This window comes from Anolis sagrei, chromosome 2, assembly GCF_037176765.1.
Source record: "Anolis sagrei isolate rAnoSag1 chromosome 2, rAnoSag1.mat, whole genome shotgun sequence".
Classification (NCBI taxonomy): domain Eukaryota; kingdom Metazoa; phylum Chordata; class Lepidosauria; order Squamata; family Dactyloidae; genus Anolis; species Anolis sagrei.
In genome coordinates, this window is record NC_090022.1 from 22,600,418 (window position 1) to 22,628,356 (window position 27,939).

The following is a 27,939-nucleotide window of genomic DNA, read 5'->3' on the forward strand; positions in this document are numbered from 1 at the left end:
CGTCATGGACCAGCCCACGCCACAGTACCGCCTATGTAGCCGGCACGCCCCAAAAATATACCTCGCATATCGCCTTAAGCTTCCTGAAACAACCCAAGTTCAGAAAGCCTTGCAGGTGCGCCTCATCATGGACTGTGCTGTACTTTAGTCTCCTAATCAGTTAACAGCACCTGCGAAGTTCAAGGTACTCAGGGCTCATATATGATATGACTGCAGGAGCACATAGAATCATAGAATTGGAAGAGACATCGCAGGCTATCCAGTCCAACCCCCTGCCAAGAAGCAGGAAAATTACATTCATAGAATCATAGAGTTCCACTGCTGAACGGCTCTCACAGTCAGGAAGTTCTTCTTCCTTGTGTTCAGATGGAATCTCCTCTCCTGTAGTTTGAAGCCATTGTTCCATTGCGTCCTAGTCTCCAGGGCAGCAGAAAACAAGCTTATTCCCTCCTCCCTATGGCTCCCTCTCACATATTTATACATGGCCATCATGTCTCCTCTCAACTTTCTCTTCTGAAGGCTAAACGTGCCCAGCTCTTTAAGTTGCTCCTCATAGGACTTGTTCCCCAGACCCTTGATCATTTTACTCGCCCTCCTCTGGACACATTCCAGCTTGACAACATCTCCCTTCAATTGTGGTGCCCAGAATTGGACACAATATTCCAGATGTGCTCTGACCATGGCAGAATAGAGGAGTAGCATGACTTCCCTGGATCTAGGCACTACACTCCTATTTATGCAGGCCAAAATCCTGTTGGCTTTTTTTTTTTTTTGCTGTGCATCACATTGTTAGCTCATGTTTAACTTGTTGTCCATGAGAACTCCAAGCCACATGTCCCTCATTCTGTATCTTTGCATTTCATTTTTTCTGCCTAAGTGGAATATATTGCATTTGTCACTACTGAACTTCATTTGTTAGTTTTGGCCCATCTCTCTAATCTGTTAAGATTGTTTTGAATTCTGTTCACGTCTTCTGGAGTATTGGCTATCCCTCCCAATTTGGTGTCATCCTGGCTAAATACAAAAGCACACACTACATAAAAGAAACCCCTTGGTATTCAGCAGGTTCTCATTCTAAATGCTGCCCCATGTGGTTGAGGTTTCTGAGCAGAGGCTGGATGGATTGAACATCTATCAAGAGTGCTTTGCTTGTGTGTTTCTGAATGGCAGAATGGGGTTGGACTGGATGGCCCCCTGAGGTCTCTTCCAATTCTACAATTATATGATTCAATTAATTTGCCATCCACGTGAAACCTTAACCATGCAAATTAAATACTCAGTCCCCATGAGTAACTTAATGGGTGTTTGTAGTTTTTAATGTATACACGCTAAACTTTGACACAAGGGGTAAGGAAGGGTTGAGGTCTTTTCTTGGGATGGAAGCTTATTGAGTGCACACATAGGGCTTATACCTCCTGCCCACAAGATCACAATAACATCCAACAAGCAGGCATTGCGCAATGTGTTCTTGCTGTCTTATCACCTGAACCGAATTTGCGTTATTTTCTGAACCAACCAAGGTTCTGGCAGGTCTTGCAGGTGCAGCTGAGTCTTGTAAATTTTTTCTCCTTATATGGAAATGGCACCTGTGAAGTTGAAAGCATTTGAAATGGCTGCAAGAAGACAAAACAGCTTTGCCCTGGCTAAATACAAAAGCTCAAACTATTTGGGAGGAAGCCCTGTGGCATTCAGTGGGTTTTTCTCTCTGAGTCAAAATGCAACCCAGTCTAGTGTGCACAATTCATCATCCAAATGAGTCCTACACCACACAAATTAAATACTGACACCCCACAACTGACCTAACAAGTCTATACAGTATTTTATTATATTAAATTTAGCATGAACTGGCAGCCTCAGAACAGCTTCCTACTTAATAACAATGTTATTTTTAAAAAAATCAATAACAAAGCCACTAGTGGAGAGACAAAGAATAAGCTTTGCATTTAAAACATAGGGGAACTCACTGCCTCAGAATGTGTCAGAGGCTCCCTCTTTGGAAGCTTTTAAACAGAATCATAGAATCATAGAAGTTGGATGACCATTTGTGAAGGGTGCTCTGATTGTTCTTTTCCCTCAGGGACTGAATGGGCCATGTGGTCTCTTCCACCCCCCTGTTTAAACAGCTCCACTGGCTCCCGATAAGTTTCCGGTCCCAATTCAGGGTGCAGGTTATTACCTCTAAAGACCTAAAAGTTTTGGGACCTGCCTGTCTTCGTGACCGCACCTTACCTTATGAACCAACACGATCTGTGAGATCGTCTGGGGAGGCTCTTCTCTCGCTTGCACCCCCCAGGCTCGGTTGGTGGGGACGAGAGAGAGAGAGAGAGAGAGAGAGAGAGAGAGGGCCTTCTCAGTGGTGGCCACACCCCACCCCAGAGAGAGAGAGAGAGAGAGAGAGAGAGAGAGAGAGAGGGCCTTCTCAGTGGTGGCCACACCCCACCCCAGCTCTAGAACTCCCTCCCCAGGGAGATTAGGCTAGCACCCACCCTGTATTTAGATCCAACTAGGATCTATGCTTTACTATTGTTCTGCGCTTAAATTCATAATGCTTTATTCTTATACTGCTCTCTATTTTCAATGTTGTCATGTGATCGATGCATTTTATCCATCAGCCCTATCCTCACAATTGTCCTTGCATCAGTTGTCTCACCTGTACCCAGAAACCGATTGTTATCATAGACTTCATTGGTTGTTGGTTGCTGTTTTGCTTTTTATATTTTGTTATAATGTTCTTGTTTTATTTTGTTTTATGTTGCCATTATATTATTATTATTATTATTATTATTATTATTATTATTATTGACACAAAACACAGTATGTTACAGCAAATGAGATCTATATGCTGGATTTCGTATCACAAAATCACAAGTCGAACACTTCACAAGCGTCTAGGATTCGGATGATGCGCACAAAACCAAGTAAGGTGGCCTTTTGCAGTTGACAGATTGTGATTTTTTCAATGTTTATTGTTTCCGAGTGCCGGTTGAGATCTTTTGGCACGACACCCAGTGTGCCGATGACCACTGGGACCACCTGTACTGGTTTATGCCAGAGCCTTTGCAGTTTGATTTTGAGGTTCTGAGAACTTCTGATGACGGCTGAGTTTGTTTTTCTGTCAATTCGGCTGTCACCTGGTATGGCGACATCAATAATCCAAACTTTTTTCTTTTCCACAATCATGTGTTGTGAAATATATTGTGTTCCAAAACTTTGTCAGTCTGGATTCGAAAGTCCCACTGTATTTTCGCATGTTCATTTCCCACTAGCTTTGCAGGTTTATGATCCCACCAATTCTTTACTGCTGGCAGGTGGTACTTGTGACATAAGTTCCAGTGAATTATTTGGGCCACAGAATTGTGCCTTTGTTTGTGGTCCGTCTGTGTGATTTTTTTGCAACAGCTGAGGATATAGAAATTATTATTATTATTATTATTATTATTAAAATTATTATTATTATTATTCTAAAACAAAATTGAAACCAGTAAGAGAGGATTTTCCTGCCACACCTGGAATAAAGCCATAATGTTTTATGTGCTCCTGTGCCCCAAATTAAATCTAGAAATGATGATCATATGTGTGTTTGTTAAAAATCCAGTCTTGTGTAGTGGCTTGAGTGTTGTGAATAGGGCTCTGGGAACCCAACATTTAAATTCTTACTCAGTTATGGAAATGCACTGGGTGTCCTTTAGCAAATCATATTTTCTTAGTATCAGAGGAAGGCGACGGCAGAGCCCCTCTGAACAAACCATGCCAAAAAAACCTCACTATAACAGGGTTGATTTAGAGCAGAGCTTTTCAAACATTCTGCATTGGGGACACAATTTTTAGGCATACATCTTTTTATGACACAGTAATTCAGTTTTATTAGCAAAGTGATAGTTAAACTAACCCTTTATAAAAGATACAGATAAATACATAAACTGTAATAATTTTGTATATGCATACACAATACAGGCAGTCTCCAAATTATGAACAATATAGGCTTAGTAAGTTTGCTCTTAAACTGATTTTTACTCCAGCCAAAAAAGTTTTAGTTTTGAATAGCATAGGGAAGCATTAACACCCCTGTAACACTCACAGAACAGCTGCCTCGGTGCTCTACAGTTTGTGTAATCACCATTGAGGCTTCCAACTGATTCCAGGATTTCCTATGTAGTCATCAGCACAATGAACCACTTTCTTTAATACCAGCTTGATACTGCATTAAAGGGTCAATATAGATGGGGCCCCAGACAAGCCACTTTCAACTGGATTTGCAGCACAGAATTAGATGTAAACAGACATGCAATATATTCCAGAGTCTGAAATTTAGACAGGTTGCTTTATTTGCACTAAAAGGAAAACACAAAGTTAATTGCTCATTTTGTGTTAAGAAAACAAGGTGAGATATCTCATGGCACGGTGTGATAAGTTGTTTAGTTAATCAGTGCTATCATATCAGCAAGTGTTTTGAAAGCTGAACCATAGTTCAACAGACCAGGGTTCCACTCAGCAGGATCTCAATGCTGTAGTTGGCAGCTCTTTGGAGTCGATTACAGGAAACATACAACATCCATGTTGAATCAGTTTTGCTTGTTACTGGCCTATTTCCAAGTAGAACTTGGACTTATGATCTTGATCTTTAAAATCCTAAATGGCTTAGGTCCACATTGATGGTATGTACTGTACAACACTTTGAAATCTTTCTACTAAACAAACAAACAAACAAATAGTAAATAAATACATATATTTATGTACATGTGTTGTGAAATATTTTATGATGCTATTTATTACTACAAATTTAATTTACTGTTTTGCGAATCTATCTTAAAACAGTTTCCAGTTTTTGGAGTCACTGCAATAGAAGGCAGACTTTAAAGAGGAACTGATATTCTGTTGTTACTTAATCAACATAAAGTTGAAATCCCATTGACAGGACATTAGATATTGTGGAGACTTGCAAAAGTTTGGTGAAGAAGCAGATTTGGTTTGTTTGATTTTTTAATTCCAAAAATTGTTTCTTCCATCTGTATTTATCCATAAGACAGCAGTCAGAAGTATCACTGGAAAAAAAGAAATCAGAACAAGAAACAAACAAGAGATCCAAAGGCTCATGCAAAGCACATTTGTTCCACTTCCACAAATATCTGGAGGTGGATGACACTGATTAAGGCTTTAAGGTTCAGTTCTCAAGGAGACGGTAAAGCACCTTAGTACTGATGAAAGCGAGGAGGAGCTGAGGAGCCTTCTAATCAAGATGAAAAAAGAAAGCGCAAAAACTGGGTTGCAGCTAAACATAAAAAAACCAAGATTATGGCAACAAGAATGATTGACAATTGGAAAATAGAGGGAGAAAATGTGGAGGCCGTGACAGACTTTGTATTTCTAGGCGCAAAGATTACTGCAGATGCAGACTGTAGCCAGGAAATCAGAAGACGCTTACTTCTTGGGAGGAGAGCAATGTCCAGTCTCGATAAAATAGTAAAGAGTAGAGACATCAGACTGGCAACAAAGATCCACCTAGTCAAAGCCATGGTATTCCCTATAGTAACCTATGGATGTGAGAGCTGGACCTTAGGGAAGGCTGAGCGAAGGAAGATAGATGCTTTTGAGCTGTGGTGTTGGAGGAAAGTTCTGAGAGTGCCTTGGACTGCGAGAAGATCCAACCAGTCCATCCTTCAGGAAATAAGGCCCGACTGCTCATTGGAGGGAAGGATACTAGAGACAAAGTTGAAGTACTTTGGCCACATCATGAGGAGACAGGAAAGCCTAGAGAAGACAATTATGCTAGGGAAAGTGGAAGGTAACAGGAAGAGGGGCCGACCAAGGGCAAGATGGATGGATGGCATCCTTGAAGTGACTGGACTGACCTTGAAGGAGCTGGGGGTGGTGATGGCCGACAGGGAGCTCTGGCGTGGGCTGGTCCATGAGGTCACAAAGAGTCAGAGACGACTGAACGAATGAACAACAACTGATGAATTATGGGACTGAGAGGTGCTGGCACTCTTTTTTGGAGGGAAGGACTCTCCTGGGTAGAGTTGGTGCTGCCTTATGTTGCCCATTCAGCATCATCCCAGGCCCCATGGTTTCCAGTCCAAATCTAACATTTAGAGATGGTCCCTCCCTAGTGATATCATTGGGTTTGTTGCATTTTTTGCATTTAACCCAGGCACAGTTGGGAACAACTTGTTATCTAAACGCACACACAAAACATACATATTTCCTGCTTATTAAGAAAAGAAGAAATCTTAGCTAAAGGAGCTGTTCCCAGCTCAAAGTGAAATGAGAGGAATAATTCCTCATCACCAGAATAGTTCCTCATCACCAGAAACATTTAATATAGCCTACTTGCTAGAAAGGAGCCTCCACCACACTCCGGGGCAGAGAGTTCCACTGCTGAACGGCTCTCACAGTCAGGAAGTTATTCCTAATGTTCAGATGGAATCTCCTCTCTTGTAGTTTGAAGCCATTGTTCCGCGTCCTAGTCTCCAAGGAAGCAGAAAACAAGCTTGCTCCCTCCTCCCTGTGGCTTCCTCTCACATATTTATACATGGCTATCATATCTCCTCTCAGCCTTCTCTTCTTCAGGCTAAACATGCCCAGTTCCCTAAGCTGCTCCTCATAGGGCTTGTTCTCCAGACCTTTAATCATTTTAGTCGCCCTCCTCTGGACACATTCCAGCTTGTCAATATCTCTCTTGAATTGTGGCGCCCAGAATTGGACACAATATTCCAGGTGTGGTCTAACCAAAGCAGAATAGAGGGGTAGCATTACTTCCTTAGATCTAGACACTATGCTCCTATTGATGCAGGCCAAAATCCCATTGGCTTTTTTTGCCGCCACGTCACATTGTTGGCTCATGTTTAACTTGTTGTCCACGAGGACTCCAACCTCTGGGGCTGGTTTCATTTCTGTCCATGGAAACGAGAAACCTTGCTCTTTGCTTGCAAGACAATGAGATATTTGCTGACACCTTTTGGCAAGATATTTTATATTTGAAAGACTGATTTTGTGCAGTTGCTCAGAACTAACAAGCTGGGTTATTGTTGATTATGTAAAAAAGGCAAAACAGATATTAAATAAGTAAGTAATAAAATTAGCATTAATGGCCAGAATCACTGGGTTGCTGTGAGTTTTTCAGCCAGATGACCATGTTCCAGTAGCATTCTCTCCTGATGTTTCATCTGCATCAGTGGCTGGCATCTTCAGAGGTCTGTTGGGAGGTGAAGCAAGTGGAGTGTATATATATTTCTGGAATGTCCAGGGTGGGAGAAAAAACCCTTGTCTGTTTAAAGCAAGTGTGAATATTGCAATTAGCCAGCTTGAATTAGCATTTGGGTAGTCATGAAGCTGCAAAGTCACTCAGTGAGAGTATCTGCACAGAGGTAGCCTGGGCTTTGTTGCCTGAAAGCATCCTCTGTTTGGGAGGTGCATACTGGCACTTGATTGTCTGGAGTTCCCCTGTTTTTGACTGGTGTTCCCTACTTACTGTCTTGAGTCACTGCCAAGAACTGAAGTGAAGAATTAACTGACTTCATAAAAGACTTCATAGGCATTCAACTTATATCCCTCACTTGCACCATTGGGTGGCAGCAAAGGCAGGTATTTCCATGGGTTGAGGCAACAGAAATTTAAGATACAGAGAACCCTTCCATCTTGCAGAAACTATACCCTCTGGCAAGCAGGATCTAAAAGTAGGATCTTTGCGAAACCGAAAGATCCCAGTTGGTTAGGCTGTAATGATTGAAACCAATCAATCTGAACAACAAACACTTTCTAGACAACTTTGAAGCCTCCATGTCTTCTTTATGAGGAAACAAACCTTATGAAATCATCATTGTTTTGTTGCACCTCAGGATTTTCTCCAAATTTTAGCTGAAGTGCCACCAGTCTTACCAGTGCAGTGTGGCAGCTGTCAAAGGAATACCTATGATTCAGAGAGGTGTTTTGTTGTTGTTGTAAAAACCTGGTATTTCCGTCATTGTAGCAGGTAAGGGAAAGAGACTTGTTTCTTCTACTGCTTTTGCTTATAGTGTGGCTATTAGGCTTGGCCATCCATAAACAAAATAATAATTTGCTGTTAAAGGCATTCATGTTCAGAATTACTGTGTTGCTACGAGTTTTTTGGGCTGTGTGGCCATGATCCAGCAGTAATATCTCCTGATGTTTTGCCTGCATCTGTGGCTGGCAGCTTCAGAGGTCTGATGAAGATGACGCAAGTGGAGTGTATATATATTTGGGGAATGTCCAGGGTGGGAGAAAGAACCCTTGTCTATTTAAAGGAAGTGCGAATGTTGCAATTAGCAAGTTTGAATAGCATTCAGTAGCCAGAAACAGCCCTAGGTAATTTTCAACAGTAAGCAAACAGCATTTTGCCCCCCCCCCCCCCCAAACAATCACTGATATATATTTTCTGTTCATCGTGGGTGTTCTGTGTGCCATATTTGGTTCAATTCCATCATTGGTGGAGTTCAGAATGCTCTTTGATTGTAGGTGAACTATACATCTCAGTAACTACAACTCGCATATGTCAAGGTCTATTTTCCCCCAAGAGCGCCTCAAGAGCGCCCCTGGGCAAAATCAGCTATACTGCAAATGCTTACTTTTCGTAATGGGTTGAGCCGCCCCTGTCAGTAGCCATGGAGCTACAAAGTCAATCAGGGCCCTTCCACACAGCCCTATATCCCAGAATATCAAGGCAGAAAATCCCACAATATCTGCTTTGAACTGGGTTATCTGAGGAAGAAGACTCTCTGTTCTGGCCATCCGTGGAGCCTTGCCTTCACCGCCTGGCCTTTGCCTCCTTTCAAGCTCAGTAGGGAGTGAGGGATGGACAGAGGGCTCCGCGCAGGGCCTAGCTCCTTCAAATCAAGGTAAATTTCCCCTAACGAACTCCAGTATTTTTTGCTTGCCATGGGGGTTCTGTGTGCCAAGTTGCCATATATATTGGAAAATAAACTGAGTTTTTCAGCCCATTTCTAAGGCTGAAAAAGCCACTCTCAGCTTATAGCCGGGTGAGGGTCCTGGCAGGAAGACATGGGGCTGAAAGAAGGCCTTTCTTTCAATTCCAAGCTTTCCTGCCATGACTCCCTCTTTTTTTCTCCGCACAGCAGCCAGGCGCCTTCCCCTCCTCCTGTCCTGCGCGCTATTCCCTCAGCCTCCTCCCCCCTCCCTGGTGAACTTCAGTTCCATCCTTCAAGGAGCCCTGCTCCAAAAGTTAGCAAAAAGCCCAGGAGGTGTGGAAACAGGGGCTGAGGCTGTCCCTGTGTTGCTTTTGTGTGCAAATGCGGCCTCGCCATTTGACACCCTCTGCTGCCTCTCCAAGCGAGAGGAAGAAGCAGCTGAGGCGGCAGCAGTAACCCTGAGCGCTGCCGTCTCCTCTTTGCTCTGCTGGGACCTCCACCTCCCTGCCTTTCTCTCTCTGTGTGGGTTTCTCTCGCACCATCTCCTTGCCGTCGCCCCTGAGCTTTGCCTAAACTCTTGCTTCACCCTCCTTCTCCTCCTCTTTCTTGCTAGCCCAGAGCCACAACGTTTTAGCCAGACAGATCTCTCTGCAAAACCCCTATATATATAAAGGGGGATAGATAGATACACAAGGGAAGAGGAGGCTCTCATTATATATATATATATATATATATATATATATATATATATATATAATGTGGGATTGTGGCGCAGCTGGCTGAGTGTCAGCTGCATTAAGATCACTCTGACCAAAAGGTCATGAGTTCGAAGCCAGCCCAGGCTGGAGTGGGTGTCCAGCCATTGTGTAGCCCGTTGTCGACCTTTGCAACCCGAAAGACAGTTGCATCTGTCAAGTAGGAAAATAAGGTACCACCTTGTGTGGGAGGCTAAATTTAACTAATTTATGAGGCCATAAAGAAAGAAGACTCCGGGGAATGTGGAATGCGGAAGAACTTCATCGGTGTCGTTGATGGACGATGAAAAGCAGCAGCTCCCCTGGCGGCCAGAAAAAAAAAAGTTAAATAGCCTTTGTCTGTTAAATGTTGTTTGTCAAACTGGCATTGAATGCTTGCTATATATGTGTTTACTGCAATCCGCCCTGAGTCCCCTGCGGGGTGAGAAGGGCGGAATATAAGAACTGTAAATAAATAAATAAATAAATAAATAAATATATACATACACACACATATATATAAAAGGAGAGCCTCTGCCCTTGTGTATCTCTATCTATCCCCCTTTCTCTTCTCCAGGAAGGGGAGGGGTAAGAGGGGAACCCAAAGGCAGGGAGAGAGGGAGACACACACTACCTCGCTTTCTCTCTCTCTTAACACACACACACACACACAGGAGGAGGAGGAAGCGGGGGGGGGGGTGAGTTAAAAGGACACAAGGCTGTTTGTCACCAACATTCTGCCTCAACTCCGACCTTAAAAAGAGGACTGCAAACCCATGGCTTGCATATCTTTCTCAGTTTCACCTCTGAAACCCTAAAACTAAATGGCACAAAATGAAGGGAGGAAGGAGGAAAGGCAGGCAGTGAAGAAAGACTGGGTTTGGAGGTGGAAAGACGGAGAAAATAATGAAGGGGAAATCTAGGAGGGTTGAGAGAGAGGCAAAGGAGGGCACTCAGTGAAGAAGGAGAAAGGTGCTTGGGCTGCTCCTTCCTTCCTCCTAGGTATCCCCCCCCCTCCTTTTAACCGGGTTAAGAAGGAGGGAGAGAAAAAAGGAGCCACGGCGAGAGGTTGGAGGGGGGGCAAAAGGTGCCTGGCTTGTTTGCCTTTTGGATTGCTCGTGCGCACCTTCCTCTCCCCAGTCCTTCCTACTTCCTTCCCACCTCAGTTTCCCCCCTCTTTTCCAACACCCCTTTCCCACCCCTGTCTTCCCTTTTTCTAGTTTCCCCCCTTCCTACCCCAGTCTTTACTATTCCCAGCCCCTCTCTCCCACTATTCCAGCTTCCTTTCCACCCCAGACTTTCCCAGGTTCCAGCCTCCCTTTTCTATTTCAGTCTTGCCCCTTTCCCTACTACAGTTTTCCACTTTCTCAGCCCGTTTCTCCTCCCAATCTTTCCCGTTTTTCTAGCCCCTTTCCCCACCTCAATCTTTCCCACTTGCCCCTTCAATCTTTCCACCATTCCAGGCTCCCCTTTGAACCCCCGTCTTGCTCATTTTGCAGTCTTACTTTCCCCATTCCAATCTTTTCCAGCTGCTCCTCTTTACCACCCCAATTTCCCCAGCTTTTCCCAATCCCCCCCCCCCCCCCACACACACACACACACACACACTAGACTGGAGCATTTCCCACTTTTCCAGCCCCCCTTTCCATCCCAACCTTTCCCAGTTTCCAGCCCCCCTTTCATACCTGAGTCATTCCCCCATCCCACCCCAATGTGTCCTACTTTTTCAGCTACCCCTTTTCCATTTAATTTTCCCAGTTTTTCAACCACCCAACCCCAACGTTTTTCCATTTCGAGTCCTTCTTTCCCACCCCCTTCACAAGTCTTTCTCCCTTTTCCTTATTCATACACACACACAGCATTTCCCCCAAAATGTATACCATGGTGATTATTGGATTGTTGTTGTTGTTACATTTATTATTTTACACCATGTATTATTGTTATTACATTTATTATTTTACTCTACGTATTATTGCTATTATTACATTTATTAATTTATTCTGTTTATTATCATTGCTATTGCATTTATTATTATACTCTGTTATTAGGAGGATACATAAGCATATTTAAATTGAAGAAGGCTAGAATAATGATCTATGAGCCAGGGCAAATTGGATGTTGTTATTGGTGAGATGTCAAGACTAAAGATAGACATTCTGGGGGTCAGCGAACTGAAATGGACTGGAATGGGCCACTTCACATCAGATGACCACCAGATCTACTACTGTGGACAAGAGGAACATCGAAGAAATGGAGTAGCCTTCATAATTAATAAGAAATTCGCTAAAGCGGTGCTTGGATACAACCCAAAAAATGACAGAATGATCTCAATTCGAGTGCAAGGAAAGCCTTTCAACATCACAGTGATCCAAATATACGCCCCAACCACAGCTGCTGAAGAAGCAGAAGTAGATCAATTCTATGAGGATCTGCAGGACCTACTGGATAATACACCAAAAAGAGACATTATTTTCATTACAGGAGACTGGAATGCCAAGGTGGGAAGTCAAATGACAACTGGGATCACAGGCAAGCATGGTCTGGGAGAACAAAATGAAGCGGGACGCAGGCTGATAGAATTTTGCCAGGAAAACTCACTGTGTATAACAAACACTCTCTTCCAACAACCTAAAAGACGGCTTTACACATGGACTTCACCAGATGGTCAACACCGAAATCAGATTGACTACATCCTTTGCAGCCAAAGGTGGCGAACATCCATCCAGTCGGTGAAAACAAGACCTGGGGCTGACTGTAGCTCAGATCACGAACTTCTTATTGCTCAATTTAAAATAAAACTAAAGAGATCAGGGAAAATACACAGACCAGTTAGATATGATCTCACTAACATTCCTAGCGAATATACAGTGGAAGTGAAGAACAGATTTGAAGGACTAGATTTAGTAAACAGAGTCCCAGAAGAACTATGGACAGAAGTCCGCAACATTGTTCAGGAGACGGCAACAAAGTACGTTCCAAAGAAAAAGAAAACCAAGAAGGCAAAATGGTTGTCTGCTGAGACACTGGAAGTAGCCCAAGAAAGGAGGAAAGCAAAAGGAAACAGTGATAGTAAGGGGAGATATGCCCAGTTAAATGCGCAATTCCAGAGGTTAGCTAGAAGAGATAAGGAACTATTTTTAAATAAGCAATGCATGGAAGTGGAAGAAGACAACAGAATAGGAAGGACAAGAGACCTCTTCCAGAAAATTAGAAACATTGGAGGTAAATTTCAGGCAAAAATTGGTATGATAAGAAACAAAGATGGCAGGGACCTAACAGAAGCTGAAGAGATCAAGAGAAGGTGGCGAGACTATACAGAAGATCTGTATAGGAAGGATAATAATATTGAGGATAGTTATGATGGTGTGGTGAATGAATTAGAACCAGACATCCTGAGGAGTGAGGTTGAATGGGCCTTAAGAAGCATGGCTAACAACAAGGCAGCAGGAGACGACGGGATCCCAGCCGAACTGTTTAAAATCTTAAAAGATGATGCTGTCAAGGTGATGCATGCCATTTGCCAGCAAATATGGAAAACACAAGAATGGCCATCAGACTGGAAAAAATCAACTTATATCCCCATACCAAAAAAGGGAAATGCGAAGGACTGCTCCAACTTCCGTACAGTGGCCCTTATTTCTCATGCCAGTAAGGTAATGCTCAAGATCCTGCAAGGAAGACTCCAGCAATACATGGAGCGAGAGTTGCCAGATGTTCAAGCTGGGTTTAGAAAAGGCAGAGGAACGAGAGACCAGATTGCCAATATCCGCTGGATAATGGAGAAAGGCAGGGAGTTTCAGAAAAACATCTACTTCTGCTTCATTGACTATTCTAAAGCCTTTGACTGTGTGGATCATAATAAATTGTGGCAAGTTCTTGGTGGTATGGGGATACCAAGTCACCTTGTCTCTCTCCTGAGGAATCTGTACAAGGACCAAGTAGCAACAGTCAGAACTGACCACGGAACAACAGACTGGTTCAAGATTGGGAAAGGCGTACGGCAAGGCTGCATCCTCTCACCCAACCTTTTTAACTTGTATGCAGAACACATCATGCGATGTGCGGGGCTGGATGAATGCAAAGCTGGGGTGAAAATTGCTGGAAGAAACATTAACAACCTCAGATATGCAGATGACACCACCCTGATGGCCGAACGCGAGGAGGAGCTGAGGAGCCTTCTAATCAAGGTGAAAGAAGAAAGTGCAAAAGCCGGGTTGCAGCTAAACGTCAAAAAAACCAAGATTATGGCAACAAGAATGATTGACAACTGGAAAATAGAGGGAGAAACCGTGGAGGCTGTGACAGACTTTGTATTTCTAGGTGCAAAGATTACTGCAGATGCAGACTGTGGCCAGGAAATCAGAAGACGCTTACTTCTTGGGAGGAGAGCAATGTGCAGTCTCGATAAAATAGTGAAGAGTAGAGACATCAGACTGGCAACAAAGATCCGCCTAGTCAAAGCCATGGTATTCCCTGTAGTCACCTACGGATGTGAGAGCTGGACCTTAGGGAAGGCTGAGCGAAGGAAGATCGATGCTTTTGAGCTGTGGTGTTGGAGGAAAGTGCTGAGAGTGCCTTGGACTGCGAGAAGATCCAACCAGTCCATCCTCCAGGAAATAAAGCCTGACTGCTCACTGGAGGGAAAGATACTAGAGACAAAGTTGAAGTACTTTGGCCACATCATGAGGAGACAGGAAAGCCTAGAGAAGACAATTATGTTGGGGAAAGTGGAAGGCAAAAGGAAGAGGGGCCGACCAAGGGCAAGATGGATGGATGGCATCCTTGAAGTGACTGGACTGACCTTGAGGGAGCTGGGGGTGGTAACGGCCGACAGGGAGCTCTGGCGTGGGCTGGTCCATGAGGTCACGAAGAGTCGGAGACGACTGAACGAATGAACAACAACAAGAATAATGGTTTAATCAGAGTTAGACTTACATTATCTTAAATTACAGTTTTATGTAAATATTAGAAAACATTTAACCTACAGATGCCTAAATTATGTAGTTTTATTGGTATCTATTTTTATTTTGAAATTTACCAGTAGCTGCTAGATTTCCCATCCTCGGCTTATACTCGAATCAATAAGTTTCCCCAGTTTTTTGTGGTAAAATTAGATGCCTCGGCTTATATTCACATCAGTTTATACACGAGTATATGTGGTAAGTCCAATACCATCTTTGGTGGATTAATAACTATGCTTTAATTATGTTCAATTTGTAACAATCAAAATACATCCTGCATATTAGATATTTGCATTAGAATCCATAAGAGTAACAAAATTATTTATAAAATAGCAACGAAAATATGGTTGGGGGTCATCACAACATGAGGAACTTTATTTAGGGGTCACGGCATTAGAAAGGTTGAGAACCACTGGCATAGAGGTTGCCTGGCCTCTGTTGCATTTGCAGCTTCTTAATGCTACTCAGTGCTATTCAAGCTTGCTAATTGCAACATTCACACTTGCTTTAAACAGACAAGGGTTCTTTCTCCCACCCTGGACATGCTAAATATTATTAAGGGGGAGGGGGTGTTTGGTGATTATAGACACAGATGTGCATTGATGCTGTAAAATTGACTTCAATAGCCATGGCTCAATGCTATGGAATCAGGGAGTTCTAGTTTTACAAAATATTTCATCTTCAATGTATTGTCGAAGCCTTTCATGGCTGGAATCACTAGGTTCTTGTGGGTTTTTTCGGGCTATAGAGCCATGTTCTAGAGGCATTTCTCCTGACGTTTCGCCTGCATCTATGGCAAGCATCCTCAGAGGTGTGAGGATGCTTGCCATAGATGCAGGCGAAACGTCAGGAGAAATGCCTCTAGAACATGGCTCTATAACCCGAAAAAAACCACAAGAACCTAGTATTTCATCTTCTCTGCTCATTCAATAGAATCCTGGATTCTATAGCTTTGAGTCATGATAAAGTATTGTAAAGCTGAATTAATTCAGACTAATCCTCTTCTACATCAACCTAAGTGGTTGGTGGAAATGAGGTCTGGGATTTCCAAAGAAGTTCCTTTTGAATGTTATACAATTGTAATGCCTTCTAAATGTTTTTGTTCCTGGTGCCAGGACAGCCAAGCCCAGAGAATGTCCACTTGATAATTTGGATTTGCTACTATTCTCAAAGAAAATATGCATTTTGAAGATGATGAGATAGCTGAACAGGGAAAAAAAGACTTGCTGCATCACAAAGGTACAGTTGGCACTGAAAAAAGGAAACAGCATTAGAAAGCAAATAATTATGGCATCAAGTATCAGGGATTTAAGAGATTTAGAGAGAACTATGTACTCAAAAAGGCACCATCTGATCTTGCAGGCTATGTTGGGTCAGCCCTGGTTAGTATTTGGATGGAAGACTGCCAAAAATTACTAGAGGTTGCATGCAGGCTGTATTTCAGAAGAAGGAACTAGTAAAATCACTCTTGCCTAAAGGTGTGTTTGCACTTCAGAATGAATGCGTTTGATGCCACTTCAACTGTCACGGCTCAATACTGTGGAATCATGGGATTTGTAGTTTAGTGAGGTACTAGCAGTCTTGGGAAGAAAAGGCTAAAGGCTTGCAAAACTACAGCTCCTTTGATTTCATAGCCACTGAGGCATGGTAGTGTAAGTAGTATTAAACTGCACTCATTTTGCTGTTTAGATGCACTCCAAGACAACCCTATGAAAGTCATAGTCACAATTGAGCCCCCAGTGGTGCAATGGGTTAAACCCTTGTGCCGGCAGGACTGAAGACCAACAGGTCGTAGGTTCAAATCTGGGGAGAGTGTGGATGAGCTCCCTCTGTCAGCTCCAGCTCCCCATGCAGGGAGATGAGGGAAGCCTCCCACAAGGATGGTAAAATATCAAAACATCCGGACAGCCCCAGTCAACATGCTTGCAGATGGCCAATTTTCTCACAATAGAAGTGACTTGCAATTTCTCAAGTTGCTCCTAACACGAAAAAAAAAATAGTCACAATTAAAGGTACATAAAAATATATACACACTCATATAAAAATAATAAAATGACCTTGCTTTTGCAGATACCGCCTGTGCTAAATGTGAAGCTGTTTAATTATTTCCCATGTTTCCATGGGAAAGAAGTGAATGGCAGCATTAAAAGCAGGGCATAGAATAAATATGGTTCATAATTAAAACAACAAAAGTTGGAAAAACTTTTAAACCAACAGTGATATGGTCAATTTGTTTAAGGGTGCACCTACACAATAGAATTAATCTTGTTTAACACTACTTTCACTGTTATGGCTCAATGCTGGATTCGAAAATTCCAAAAAGGTGATACTCGGCTTTCACAAGTGACCTGAAAAATAATTTTCTGAGGCCTCACCTACACTGCCATACAATCCAGTTTCTAAATGCAGATTAGCTTCATTGAACTGGATTATATGGCAGTGTAGACTCATTTATAATCCAGTTCAATGCAGTTAATCAACATTCTGAACCAGGATTATATGACAGTATAGATGCAGCCTCAGAAAATTATTTTTCAGGTCTAAAACACCTCCAGGGAGTGAAAGAAGTTTAAATCAAAACATTGCTCCAAGATTTCTGAAGGAGAAAATTCTGTTCGGAAACACTTCTCCCATTATTCAGATGGATTGGAAGGTTGGTCATATTAGCATCAAATACTGCTAAGTATCCTAAAAGTCTCCCATACGTATAGAATCAGAAAAAACCACAAAGTCCATTTAGTCCAACTCCATTCTGCCAGGCAGAGAAGGAAACTCCACCATATTCTGAGACAGCCTATCCTGCTGTTGAACAGCTCTTACCATCACAACGTTCTTCTTAATATATAGATGGAATCCTTTTTCCTGCAAGTTGAATACATGGCTCTGTTTCCTATTATCTCTAGCAGTGGAAAATAGGCTTGCCTCCTTCTCAGTATGACATCTCTTCAAATATGCAAACATGCAGAGGCGGCCCTAGGTAATTTTCAATGGTAAACAAACAGTTTATTGCCCCTCCCCCCCAAAACCAATCAATGATATATATTTTCTGTTCGCCGTGGGAGTTCTGTGTGCCATATTTGGTTCAATTCCATCATTAGTGGAGTTCAGAATGCTTTTTGATTGTAGGTGAACTATACATCCCAGTAACTACAACTCGCATATGTCAATGTCTATTTTCCCCCCAAGAGCGCCTCAAGAGCACCCCTGGGCAAAATCAACTATACTGCAAATGCTTACTTTGCGTAATGGGTTGAGCCGCCCCTGGTCAGAAGTCAGTGCCTCTGGTGTCGCTGTGAGAAGGCCTTCCATTGTGCATGTGGCAGGGCTCAGGCTGCACTGTAGTGAGTGGTCTGTGGTTTGCTGTTCTCCACACTCGCATGTCATGGACTCCACTTTCTGAAGATTGGCTCCATACCTCTGTGGCGCCAGAGCGCATTCTGTTCAGCACCTTCCAAGTCACCAAGTCTTGTGTGTGCCCAGGGGAGAGTCTCTCATCCAGTCTCAGCCACTGAGGTTCCAGGTTTTAGCCTGCCACCTTTGGACTCTCGCTTGCTGAGGTGTTCCTTCCTAATTCCGTGCCCCCTTAATACAATCCTTCATGTTGTAGTGAGCCCCAACCATAAAATTATTGTCATTGCTACTTCATAACTGTAATTTTGCTACTGGTATGCGGGATGCATTTTCATTCACTGGACTAAATTTGGCACAAATACCTAATACACCCAAATTTGAATACTGGTGGGGTTGGGAGGGATTGATTTTGTCATTTGGGAGTTGTAGTTGCTAGGATTTGTAGTTCACCTACATCCAGAGAGCACTGTAGGTTCAAAAAATTTTAGATCTGGACAGGCCCGTAGCCAGGATTTCGTTTTGGGGGGGGGGGGGCTGAATTTTTTTTCAGGGGGGTTTTTGTGGGGGGCTGAGTTTCGGGGGGGGGGGCTGAGTCTGAGTGAAAGAGGGTCTAGCCTAGCAAACCTTTTGTATCATTACTCCAATACCCCCATGCATATGGGATATATTGAGTATGGTGATCAGATCATGATATGAATAAACATAACAGTTTAAATAATGCACCATTAAGGCCTTTTTGCGAACCACCATGAAAATTTCGGGGGGGGGGGGGGGCTGAAGCCCCCCGAGCGCCCCCCCCCCCCCCGGCTACATGCCTGGATCTGGACCAAACTTGGCATGAATACTCAATATGCCCAAATGTGAGCACTGGTGGAGTTTGGGGAAAATAGAGCTTGACATTTGGGAGTTGTAGTTGCTGGGATTTATAATTCATCTACAACCAAAAAGCATTCTGAATCCCATCAACAATAGAATTGGGCAAACCTTCCCACACAGAACACCCCGTGACCAACAGAAAAACTGGAGGGATTTGAAAGGAATTGAGAGTGATTTAAGGGAGATGTAGTTCACCTACATCTGGAAAGCACTGTGAACTCAAACAATGGACCTGGACCAAATTTGGCACAGATATCTGATATGCTCAAATTTGAATATTGGTGGGTTTGGGGGGGGGGGTGATTTTGTCATTTGGGAGTTGTTTTTGCTGGAATTTATCAATAATCTACAATCGAAGAGCACTCTGAAGCCCAAAATGGAGAGTCACCAAACTTGGCACTCTATATATACATAACCAACATTGAATGCTGGTGGGGCTGGGGAAGGGGGGTGTTTTTTAATTGTGGGAGTTGCAGTTCACCAACACTCAGAGAGCACTTTGTACCAAACTGGTGATGGAACAAGTAAACTTGGCACACATACCTTACATGCCAAACTTTGAATACTGGTAGAGTTTCAAGGGGACTGACCTCAAAGGTTGGGAGTTATAGTTCACCCACATTGACAGAGCAATGTGTTTGGTCCTGATGGATCTGGACCAAACTTGGCACAAATACCCAATATGAACAATTTTGAATACTGGTGAGGTTTGAGGGGGGGGGGATCTAACATTATGCTAAGTGTAGCTCTCCCTGCATCCAGAGAAACCTGTGACCCCCACCGATGATTGATCTGAATCAAACTGGGCAAACAGACCCAACATGACCAACTGTGAATACAACTGCAGGGATTGGGGTGATTGACCTTGGCATATTTATTTATTTATTTCTGGTATGTCTACCCCGTCTCTTCTCAACCCCCAAGGGGGGACTCAGGATGGCTTACATATGGGAGTTGTAGCTCATCCAGATTAAAAGAGCACTGAACCCAGCTGACAATGGATCTGAACCAAACTTAGCACACAGATACAACATGCCTAATTGTGAATACTGGTGGGATTTGGGGAGGATTGACCTACAATTTTGGGAGTTTTAGTTCATCCACATCCTGATGCATTTTCTAATGGGAGCATTAATAATAAACAGAAGGAAAGACTGACTTTTTCTAATACATTGTGTTACAAATCACCTAAGCTGCTGCTCCTGATGCTGCTGGACCACTCTCAGTTCCATGTTGCACGGATACACACCATACTGCCATGTGCTGAGCACACCTGCTCCCCGCCTTGCTTGGGGTCTCAGAAACAGCCCTCCCCTTGGCTGAGGGGTCAGCTGAGAGGTCGGCCCCTCAATAGAAGGAGGGCTTTTGGTGGGAGGATTTGCCATCTGTTTCCAAAAAGGAAGAGAAGGACAGGCAGACAAATCTTCAGCATTCTCTGCCAAAGGGATTCCTAAGACCATTAGAAATATGTGTCTTTGGTGACCCCTCTGAAACCCCCTCATGACCCCCCCCCCCCCCCCCCCCCAGATCCTGACGCCCAGGTTGAGAAACACTGCTGTAGAAGCAAAGCTAAAACAGCCTGGCAAAAGCAACTGTGTAACAAAAGTACACGGCATGTAGAATTGAAAACAGTATAAACTATTTTTATTCTGTGCATTCCCCCCCCCCCCCCCCAATACAGATTAATCTTGGAGACACACCTTTTCACTTCAGGAAATGAAAACTTGGGCTATTTATATTGATTGGAAGAGCAGACAAAACAATGGTTTTATACAGGACGAGAGGGAAAGATTGCATTGCCAGTTTGGATGGGCAAAGGCACAGATTAAAGTGCACGATTAAATGGTATCTGAAGTTTGTTTTCTCTTATCATATCACATGAATAGAATCTGCAGTAAGAACCGGCTTCGTGTAGAAAATTAAGAACTGCATATTCTCAAGAAAAATGGCTGAAGGTCATATAATAGAAGCCCAAATGAACGAAAATGAAGAAGAGAATGGAGCTATGATTGAACCAGTCAAAATACTTTTGAGCAGAAGAACGTTTAAGGATTTTAAAAAAGGTGAGTGTGGTGAGACTGACAGTACTTTATTTCCAGAAAAGATATGAATCCACTGCCAACCTAAACTGGATATACAGCCTGTTAACGTACATCTAAGAAAGCCAAGCTTCCCTGTTCCCTGGGCAGAAGGCAGTTTTTCTGCTCACTGTGTGTATATTGTGCTCCTTGGATGTATGTATACCATACAGAAAGAATATATAGGTCCTTGGCTCCAAGATGTCCTGTTTAGTCACAAGAATAGCTTTAACACCAAGTTTTAAAGAGGTAAAGGTTATCCCCTGACATTAAGTCCAGTCGTGTCCAACTCTGGGCATTGGGCTCATCTCTATTTCTAAGCTGAAGAGCCAGCATTGTCCGTAGACACCTCCAAGGTCATGTGGCCAGCTTGTCTGCATGGAGAGCTATTACCTTCCCACCGGAGCGGTATCTATTGATCTACTCACATTTGCATGTTTTGAACTGCTAGGTTGGCAGAACTGGGGCTAACAGCAGAAGCTCACATCACTCCCCGGATTCAAACCTGTGACCTCTCGGTCAACAAGCTCAACAGCTCAGCAGTTTAACCCACTGAGCGGGGGGAGAGGGGGTCCCAACACCAAGTTTAAAGGAACTCAAAAAGCTTTATGTCAGCAAAGTTTAAAGTAGAACAATCAAATACACAAAAGCAAGTTCACAAAAGACAAGTTCATAAAACAAGGCAAAAGTCTTCGCTGAGCAAAATAAAGTCTTTGGTAGTTTCTTCTCAAGGCAAAAATACAAAGACAAGGATTCTTGCTGGAACACATACAGGAACAAAGACTAGGCAATTGGATCAGTTGCTGCCAGTGAGGGCTGTTTCTCCTGCTCCTGATTTATAGCCCTCAGTCAACAGCACATGTGTCTCTTGGGGATGGTCTGACTGTCTTTTCAGTAATCCTGGCTGACCTACGTCTTGCTTGTTGCTCCCTTCAGTGGCGTTCTTCAAAAGGAGGAACAAGCAGCATGCCTCCCTCCTCTTGCTCTTCCTCCTGAACAGGCCTGACCATCTGCCCAGAATCTCCAGCCCCTTCCTCTTCATCCTTCTCCTCTTCCAACTCCACAGAGGCAGAAGAGGAAGACCTCAGACTTTTCAATATAAGAGGAGAGGGGTATATTTTTGTTCTTTCATACTAGCCTGGGGAGGACTGTGGGCTAGACAGGGAATTCCCCTATCCCTAATGTGAGATGTTTGCAGATATTTGATCTATGTATAAACACAATTGGGGAAGGGGCATTTCAGCAGCAGATTCCTTCTCTAATTTTGAGTTAAGGGCATAGTCCATGGACATCCTCACTACAGTCAACTCTTCTGTAAAGTTGTACCTGTTAGGAGACAGTCATTCCTACTTTATGGTAGAGCTGGTTGCTCTAGTTGAGTGACAATGTTAGAAAATCAACACGGTGGCCTTCAGGAAACATAACTGCATCTTTCATTGGGGTGATGTGGGACATGACTTCAGGCAATGGGTTAAAAGTTAAATTTTCAGGATATTCTAGACAGTGATACCAACAATACAGATGTGTTGTGAGCAGGGAATAAGTAGAAGAAGCTGTGTCCTTGACATCTTGATTGCTGGCTTTCAAGATGTCAAGACAGGAAGAGTGGCAGAATGGAAAAAAAAAACCCTGATGATCCTACCTAAAAAATATTTTCACTTTCTTAAGCTCCTGTTAGGGCCTCCAGGTGGCATAGTGGGTTAAACCGCTTAGCTGCTGAACTTGCTGACCGAAAGTGGTGGTTTGAATCCAGGGAGCGGGGTGAGCTCCCGTTGATAGACCCAGCTTCATGCAAATGTGAGTAGATCAATAGGTGCCACTTCTGTGGGAAGGTAACGGCACTCTATGCAGTCATGCTGGTCACATGAGTTGTCTACGGACAACGCCAGCTCTTTTGCTTAGAAATGGAGATGAGCACCACCTCCCAGAGTCAGACACAACTAGATTTAATGTCAGGAGAAATCTTTATCATTACTAAGCTCCTCTTATTCACTGATGTTTTCTCTTGAGCTTCTACACAATATTGTTTGATTCACCTGGGTACAAATTCATCCTGCCTTTTTCTTACTTTTAAGGGTCTTCTTGGAACAACCGTTGGTGCTACAAGAGTGAAAGAGGAGAGTGGGTCATCACTGCAAAATGTTCAGGTGTCATTTTGACAATGACACTTATTATTATTCTGATCCCTGCCATTTTGTTTGCAGGTGAGTGAAGAACTACATTAGTCTAATTATACTGTGCAATCTATCCATTCTATTAAACTTTGAAAGAGCCTTAGCATATTTGTGAGCAGTCTAGAATGTTTGTTAATAGATCCATTGCATTTATGCTCAACTTAATCTTTTTAGTGCTGACATTCTGACAGGTATAGTTTGGCCAATGCTGTTAACATTCTAGTTTATTAAATCCTTTGAATCATCAGAGAGAAGAAATGAAAGATGTCCAGATCTTCTCCCTGCTGATCCTTGTCCAAAAGATTGGCTGGGATACCAAAGGAAATGCTACTACTTTTCACCGATGGAAGGAAACTGGACCTCTGGCAACAGACACTGCTCCTCCCATAATGCCTCCTTGGCTTTGGTTGGCTCCCAGGAAACACTGGTAAGTATAAATATTCAGAGCACAATTAATTTCAGATCTTTCATTAAATTATTATTATATTTTCAAAAAATGCTGTATCAACTGGTTTGGTGTATTTCTTGGCTGATTATGTAAGAATTTGCTTTGGGTTCTTTTCTAAGAAAGAAAAAAATATAAAATGTCCTGATATCAAACAGATCGAATAAAACAGAAGCAGCAAACTTGGTCTGCAGTGTCTTTCATGTTCCTTGATTCATGTTTGGGCAATGCTGCGTTTAGTGGTCCCTATCTAGACTCTTCCACATGGTTTATGGTAGACTTCTGCAGAGGTGAAATGATCCCTCTTATCCTTTCCTGAATGTAGCATGTGTTGGATTTTCATAGTGGGTTTGTAGATAGTTTGTAGGTTGTGTTTCTTCATCAGCTTCCCTATGCGGTCAGTGGTTTCCTTGATGTATGATAAGAACACTTTTCCTCTGGGTGGATCTTTGTCTTTATTCTCGTGGCTTATTCTTGGTCTTTCAGTTCTTCTAATGACTGAGGTGGAGTATCCATTGGCATGTAGAGTCCCATTTAGGTGATTCACTTCACCTTGGAGTAGGTGGGATTTGCAGATTCTTTTTGCAAGGTCTGCCAGGACTTTAATTGTGCTTCCTTTTTTGGACTTGGGTGATGGTTGGAGTTTTTATGTAGGTATCTATCCATGTGTGTAAGTTTTCTGTAAACTGTGTGGTCCAATTGTTGATTGTGTAGAAGATGTGAGAAGATTATGTGTAGAAGATTATGAGATGATTGAGGGTGGAGATGGACCAGCTTCACATGTTCACAACTATTTGAATAGGCTATGGTTCTTTCACTGTTTAAACCATCGGTTTTATTTTTGCTTCATCTAGTTCTCAAAAGAGAGGTAAATCAACCTGCAGTTGGTAATCTGTGTTTCCTTCCTTCCTTGATTAAGGATTTCCTTTTACGTTACAAAAGCCCTCCTGATCACTGGATTGGTCTCCAGAAAGATTCAGGTCAACCTTGGAGATGGATCAATGGCAGCATTTTCATGAAATGGTAGGTCTCTTTACTATTCTGTTTGAAGCAAAAAAAATGCGCAGATTAGGGTTGGCAGGTATAAAGGATGGTAATCAATCAAGAAGCTGGACACCACTGTAATAATTGTATGTATAATAGTATAATCTAACACCAAGTATCCCACCAGTATAAAGGTATATACTATAATATATCCCCCAGCCGAACATCACTGTGAAGGATTATTTGAAAGATCACACCACTGGACACTAGTATGGTAGCGAGATGATGTTAGATAGAATGTGTAATGGTAGAGTGTACACTGCTTGTCTTTTAATCTTCTTTTAGTTAGATGCTGCCACCAACCCAAGCTGCCTTAGGATTTTTAAATGAGTTTCTGAGGTAAACTTTTCCCCTTCTGTCAACACTGCTCTCCCCTTAGCTGCCAAAATGACTGTTTGGATAAGAGATCTTTCTGTGGCATCAGGATGTTGAAATGACTGGAATTATCCCAAAGGATTACTGATAGATTGAGAAATTACAGAGACCTTTTAAAAGATAAATAGAAAAAGATTTATTTATAAAACCAAACAACTAACTACTTCTTCTGAGAGGCACAAAAAGTACAATACCTTGATGGTTGCTTTAAAAAAGTTTCTTCACTTAGTTACATACTGAGCTAAATAAACAGATCTAGCTGGTGGTTACAAAAACCCCTCACTCTACTTCAGTGAAATAGAATCATAGAATCAAAGAGTTGGAAGAGACCTCATGGGCCATCCAGTCCAACCCCCTGCCAAGAAGCAGGAATATTGCATTCAAATCACCCCTGACAGATGGCCATCCAGCCTCTGTTTAAAAGCTTCCAAAGAAGGAGCCTCCACCACAGAGTTCCACTGCTGAACGGCTCTCACAGTCAGGAAGTTCTTCCTCGTGTTCAGATGGAATCTCCTCTCTTGTAGTTTGAAGCCGTTGTTCCGTGTCCTAGTCTCCAGGGAAGCAGAAAACAACCTTGCTCCCTCCTCCCTGTGGCTTCCTCTCACATATTTATACATGGCTATCATATCCCCTCTCAGCCTTCTCTTCTTCAGGCTAAACATGCCCAGCTCCTTAAGCCGCTCCTCATAGGGCTTGTTCTCCAGACCCTTTATCATTTCAGTCGCCCTCCTCTGGACACATTCCAGCTTGTCAATATCTCTCTTAAATTGTGGTGCCAAAAATTGGACACAATATTCCAGGTGTGGTCTAACCAATGAGTTCCTGACTAACCTATCTTAGGCAGTCCCCTGAGTTATCAGCTAACTCTTCCCAGAGTTTTTCCAGCTACCTAACTCAGTCTAGAGAGCTAATCCCTTGTGCTGTCTCCCACAAGAAATCAGGTTGCTTCCTGACCTTTCCTGTCAGCTAATCAGCCCTTCCTGACACAGACGCTCTCTCCCTGAAAACCCAGTTTCAAAAACCCTTCTTCTCCCACCGGCTTCCAATTCTCATCTACACAGAAGCTGAAGTCTTTCCCCTCCTAAGACTTGGCTCCTCCCATCTGCTCTAGCCAATCCCAGGAGACCTCAAACTCCCCATCTTCTAGCTATCCCCACTCAAGATGGCTGCTTCCCTGGCATACATTCTCAAAATGGAGGTTTGGCCTTCTGCCATCCAGGCTTCTTTTCTGGCCTACTAGGTAAGATTCACTACAGCAGGTCAAAAACCAGAGAGGCTTCTGTACCTTCAGTGTTTGTGTAGAAGAGGAGATTTCAGAAGGTATTGCTTGATAACTACAAAAACACTAATCCACTATTACAATAGTAGAACAATTCCAAACATATACTTGTTTCCACAGCTTGTAAAATGTACAACAAGCATTAATATACAATGGAACATACGTATATTGTATTCACAGTGCTCATTATTATTTCTTTTTATATTTATTTATTTATGTCATTTTTATCCTGCCCATTTCAGCCTGAAGGCGACTCAGGGCGGTGTTATAGAAAATAATTTCCAACCAAAGCTTCTTTAAACAGATTTCTTCTTAATAGCAACAGCTTCTCTATCTTTTATTTTCTTGTAGAAGGCAATTTCCAACACTGGTTTCTATACACAGGTTTTCCTTGTGGAGAGCTTCTGCTTCTTTGTAGAGATTTTCCACAAGATACATCAAACAGTAATATATAATGAAACATATGTTTGTAACAAAGAACAGCAACATAAGTTTCTGGCCTCTAAATTTTTTAAGTCTCACTAAATATCTATCTGCTAGTGAGCTGACACCCAACCAATGAGATAAATAAAAAATGAACATTATTGTGGATCTTAATAACAGAAATTAAAATGGGAGAGTAAGAATGAAAGAATGACTAGTGAGATAAATGGAAGGATGAGATCTAAATAAGTATGTAGATAAGTCCATGGAGATAGCAGAAAGTTAAAACTGAGACCAGATCCATAAGGGACAACCAACCAAACAACATGCCAGGCAAGTCTATGGACCTCATCACACAAGAGCATGGATCCACTTTAAATCTAGTTTCTACCTCCTGCTAAATTCTGGAGCTTGTAGTTTAGGGAGAGGCTTTTAATCTGCTCAGCCAGACAGGTTCTGAGCCTCACTAAACTACAAATTCTTCAATTCAGGAGACAGAATCCATGCTCTAGTGCATTGGTTCTCAACCTGTGGGTGCCAAGAAGCCTTCAGCTTCCAGAAATCCTAACAGCTGGTAAACTGGCTGGGATTTCTGGGAGTTGTGGGCCAAAACACCTGAAGACCCACAGATTGAGAACCACTGCTCTAATGTGATGAGGTTGTTTATAGATAACAGACGCATAAGAAAAACACATTACAAGCTAATGTAATAGACTATTACATGACTGCCCCATTGAAGCAGAAGTCTCCTCCCTTGGAATTATTAGATTTCCCTAGTCATATAATATATGATGACAGTTCCTATGCTGATGTCTCAACACAGGAGAAGAGCAGGATTACGGCAACAAGAGGTTTAAGAAATGTGTTATACAGGCTGTGGATTACTCAAGCCTTTACTGAATTTTAATTTTAACAGTCCTCCTCTGAATGATAACAACCTCAGGAAATAATCTGGCTCAGTCTTGGTGTTTCAAAAGGTGACATTGGATTACCAGTAATTTCTTTGCCTAACAGAGTTTTGTTGCTCCTCAGGTTGTTCACGCTTCCAACTGAAATGGGACGGAGATGTGCGTATTTGAACCATAAAGCTGTTGCCAGCTCCAGCTGCACAAGAGAAGAACACTGGATCTGTAGCAAAGACATGTTTAAAGGCATTGCCTGAATTGCAGAAATAGAACCCTGATTCCTGCTCTACTATGCACCGAGGCCCTTCAAAATATACTTCGGCTTTTCTTTGTTTTCAGCCTCTTGCCCCATGTCAGAGAAGTCCACTCAGTCCTTACAGAACCTTTTCCAGAAGACTGGGCACTTGAGCTT

The 27,939-nt window shown here is 42.7% G+C and overlaps 1 protein-coding gene across 1 annotated transcript; it reads left to right on the plus strand.

The window, feature by feature from the left end:
- The first annotated feature begins 4 nt into the window (after positions 1-4).
- On the plus strand, positions 5-27,837 carry LOC132765177 (C-type lectin domain family 2 member D-like). Its single transcript, XM_067465605.1, has 5 exons — positions 5-134; positions 22,958-23,086; positions 23,305-23,483; positions 24,421-24,524; positions 27,655-27,837. Exons 1-5 carry the CDS (start codon positions 5-7, stop codon positions 27,782-27,784), a joined length of 672 nt encoding a protein of 223 aa, XP_067321706.1. The 3' UTR covers positions 27,785-27,837.
- The last annotated feature ends 102 nt before the right edge of the window (positions 27,838-27,939 follow it).